The following is a 3,784-nucleotide window of genomic DNA, read 5'->3' as shown; positions in this document are numbered from 1 at the left end:
ACCTCTTCATGGGCAGGAAACCACACACCCTTTCAAGGATGTGTGAAAAACAGCAATGACACTGTTTAATCGATACCTAAGGTTAATGTTTGTCCACCAATGTGCCTCGTGGTTTTTCAGAAAAAAAAAAAACAACTGAACTTGGTGAGACAGGGCAAAAGTTTTTTGTTGTTTTTTTAAAAGAAATGTTTAATCAATGTAGAAGTTACCATATACAGTTTAAGGGGATTTAACAAAGTGCTTGAATAACGATGTGGACGCAAGATTGTTAAGGGGAAAGTACTCATTAGTTTCAGATGTATAATGCAGTCTGCGGTCGAAAGCACAACACACAACACTAAGGTTCCGTGTGCGGATGGCCACAGCAGCAACGCAAGTCAGGAAGGAATCTGGCCGATATGCGGTGCAAATGCCACGTGCTGATAGGGTAGTCACTGCAAACAGCTTCAGCTCCTGAGTTTCACCCTAATAAAATGAGTACGTTAGACTGGGAGAAGAGTGTGTGAATTGATCTCTACTCACACTTACAGGGGCATGAAAATAACTTCGCAGTGGAACACCCCTTGCCAAAATGTGGGTGGGGTTACAAGTTTCTGTGTATAAAGGAGGATTCCAACAGATGGAAGCACAGTGTAGGAGCGTCCGACACCACAGTCTTCGTGCAAATTCAACTTTTTTGGCTACTTGTCAACATATTCTCTTGCGGCATCTCCACAATGCCATCAAATTTTCTTACGCCTTTTACTGAGTTGGATGACGAATTTTGCCAGGTTGGTAATCAAAACTTTCGCTTACTTTTTCTCTGCGCTGTAAATGGCATATTTAATATTCATATATGCATTTTAATTTAATCTTAGTTTGGTCTACACTTCCTTTGTTTAAACAATTGCACTTTGAACAGTATCAAAAATGTTTTAGAACTTTGCTTCGGATGCTTTATAAGTTTCCTAAGCTACCGATTTACAGAAGTTTTTTAATCAAACATATTGTGTGACTTCGTTTGATTCGTAGAACTTTCGCAGTTTGGAGATGATAGATTGCGCGTCCCCCGCCATGCAGAAGCAGCGCGTGGTTGGATTCCAGCGCAGACATTCCTTATGCCCGGTCACGCTGCCTAACTCAAAGTTTAATAGTAGCAGTACAGACTCCGCGGGGGACAATGGTGTATGGCCTCTAACCATCCTAAATCAGCAGTGGACCCACGAACATCAACAACTGCCTCGCTCCTCTCTTAACCATATTCCATTCAGAGTAGACCGCTCTGTGAGTATGATTGAAGGACACGTGAGCAGTCTAGGTGAGCCGACCGCGCAGCCACTGCCTCCGCCGCCCGGCTTGAATATCAGCAGCAGTTCCCTTTCAACTGCGAAGGCCTTCACCGCCAACTCCGCCAGTCTCCACCCGCTATAAAGACTGAGCTGTGCCGTACGTATGAAGAGAGTGCACCTGCAAATATGGGCGATAGTGCCAGTTCGCCGCATGGCATGGAGGAGTTGCGAGGCCTTAATCGGCACCCAAAGTACAAACGGAGCCCTGCCGTACATTCCACACCATTGGGTTCTGTCCGTACGGAGCGCGTTGTCATTTCATCCACAATGCCGACGAGCAACACAGTCATCCGGAGAGCACGCAGCGGCAAAAGCCGAGAGAGCGTCCTCAACTTCTGCGCCAGAGTGTGAGCTTCGCCGGCTTCTCCTCACAAGCGCTGACAGGTTTTCAAGCCCTGACGGAGCCTCTCGCATTTAGCAGAGCAGCTTCAGTGTCTCCACCGCCGTCTACGGGTAGCCCCGACCTGCTGTCACCGTTATTTTCCGATCCTGGAAATCTGAAGTACAGCTACCGGTTCTCTGCGGATCTAGGTAGCGATACACCGCGCTTCTATGCTGCCGGCGACCCGAAGGCTCATGTCGACTGTGCGCAGAACCTTGTCACGCAGAACGCTCACCGCAGCTCTTTCACTTTCACTGGGCTAGCGGCCTTGCAGCGCACGGCGTCCGCCGACTCTCTGTCTGACCAGGAAGGCTACTCCAGCTCCAGCAGCCTCAGCGGCTGCGACTCCCCCGGCATCGAGGGCAGGCGTCTGCCCATTTTTAGCCGTCTGTCTGTTTCAGACGATTAGAATACGATGTATCTGTGCATATTGCATTCATGGCCAAGCAGTTTTCTGTCTGCTTCGATTAGTAAAGTTGTGGACAAACTCTTTATGTGACACATGAAAAAAACAAACAAACAAAAACTTTGCAATGTATACTGTTGTATACCAGTTTGAAGCTGTACTATGTATTTTACTTTAGAATCACAAGTTGGGTCTCCTAGATGCAAGTTCTGTTAACCTGTACAAGTTTCAGGTTTGTTTGAAAGTTGCGTGTATACATCTAAACAGTAGTACAGATGAGTCTGTCAGCCACTCATGTACCGTAATGTGGCCCACTCCATGCACCCATCTGTAGTCTAACCAAAGCTCAGCAACTTAGTATGTTAGCCGTTGGTAACCCTCGAGCCCTGTGCCCAACCATACTGTAAACAAAATGTAGCCTTTAGTGAAGGCATTTATTAATTGACAACAGTACTAAGTAGCTTAACCCTAGTTCTTTTTAAGAAACTATTTATTGCCATTTGTTTTGGAATTAAGCAATTGCATTTTGTTGTATTTTATGCAGATTATGTAGATTATGCTTTACTGTGGTCACTGTGTTTGCTTTATTTGAGCTCTCTCAGCTTACAGACCAACAGTACAGACTCTGAATGTAGGAATCTCAGGTTGTGTCCAGCAAAACTCAACCACTTTCTGTCACTCTCTTTGAGATCAGTATTTGGGCTCAATCAGTGCAAACAAATTGTGTGTGTGCATGTGCACATACATGTTAAGTGGCAGTGTGACAATGTACTAGAAACAAGTGCTACACCATCTTAGTCTCTTGCACTCTCAATCTCCTGAAGAGACAGAAGATGCTATTTGCAATGTATATGTCTATGAAAATGTGTATTCTTTGACTCAGAAAGTGAACGCTTACTCTATAGTAGTTTCTTTACAAAAAGTACTGTGAGGTTCTCTTTTAGTTGCTTTTGGCTTTTTGTTAACTTAACTTATTTATTTCGTTTTTTTCAAAGCAAGAAAAAACATAATGTGCTATGATGTATTTTGTTGTTTTATATAATTTAAATGGACTGTTTACATTCCTTGGGGTCATTATCCTGACTTTTATCATAATATATTGTTGATTTGGTTTGAAATAAATCAGAAAAATAAAAATTTCTACATTCATCAAACTTTTTAAATTGAAAATTTTGAAATATAACTACAGGTGACATTGGCATAATTATTGTAGAAGTTGACATTTGAAGACAAAAACTGTACATTAGGTAATTCCAGAGCTAAACGCTTACAACATCTCTGTCAGATTTCCTCTTCACACACACACAGACATAAAACTCCAAGACACATGAACAGATGAGAGCTTTTGTGTGCACTCCCACTCTTTTAGACTCTTTGTGCACAGCTGACCAACAAATGCACCACTGTCAGCTGGCCACACAGAATAGTGAAAGCCTTTCTCCGTCCTGTGGTTGGTGGTAAATGCAATAGAAGGCCACTACTCCCCCACACGATTCCTTTGTGCGGTGACTCTCTCTTTCTTAACAACATCTGTATGCTAATGTAACAACAGAAGGGAAGAGTGATTTGCAAGTCTTTTGGAGAGTAATGGGTCTTTAGGCTGGATTACTGGAAATTGCTAGGGAAGTTACCAATAACTTTAGAGGGCATATTTCAGTGGCCTAGTAT

General features: G+C 43.4%; 1 protein-coding gene across 1 annotated transcript; it reads left to right on the top strand.

Moving 5' to 3' along the window:
- The first annotated feature begins 220 nt into the window (after positions 1 to 220).
- LOC113576098 (mRNA decay activator protein ZFP36L1) lies at positions 221 to 3,253 on the top strand. Its single transcript, XM_027008020.2, is given in 5 exon segments — positions 221 to 770; positions 1,012 to 1,386; positions 1,388 to 1,408; positions 1,410 to 1,521; positions 1,524 to 3,253. Coding segments are annotated over 5 exon segments (1,158 nt in total). The 5' UTR covers positions 221 to 716; the 3' UTR covers positions 2,120 to 3,253.
- The last annotated feature ends 531 nt before the right edge of the window (positions 3,254 to 3,784 follow it).

Source organism: Electrophorus electricus, chromosome 4 (assembly GCF_013358815.1).
Source record: "Electrophorus electricus isolate fEleEle1 chromosome 4, fEleEle1.pri, whole genome shotgun sequence".
In the NCBI taxonomy this organism is placed as follows: Eukaryota; Metazoa; Chordata; class Actinopteri; order Gymnotiformes; family Gymnotidae; genus Electrophorus; species Electrophorus electricus.
The sequence above is the reverse complement of the archived record's forward strand: the minus strand, read 5'-3'. Positions and strand labels throughout refer to the sequence as shown.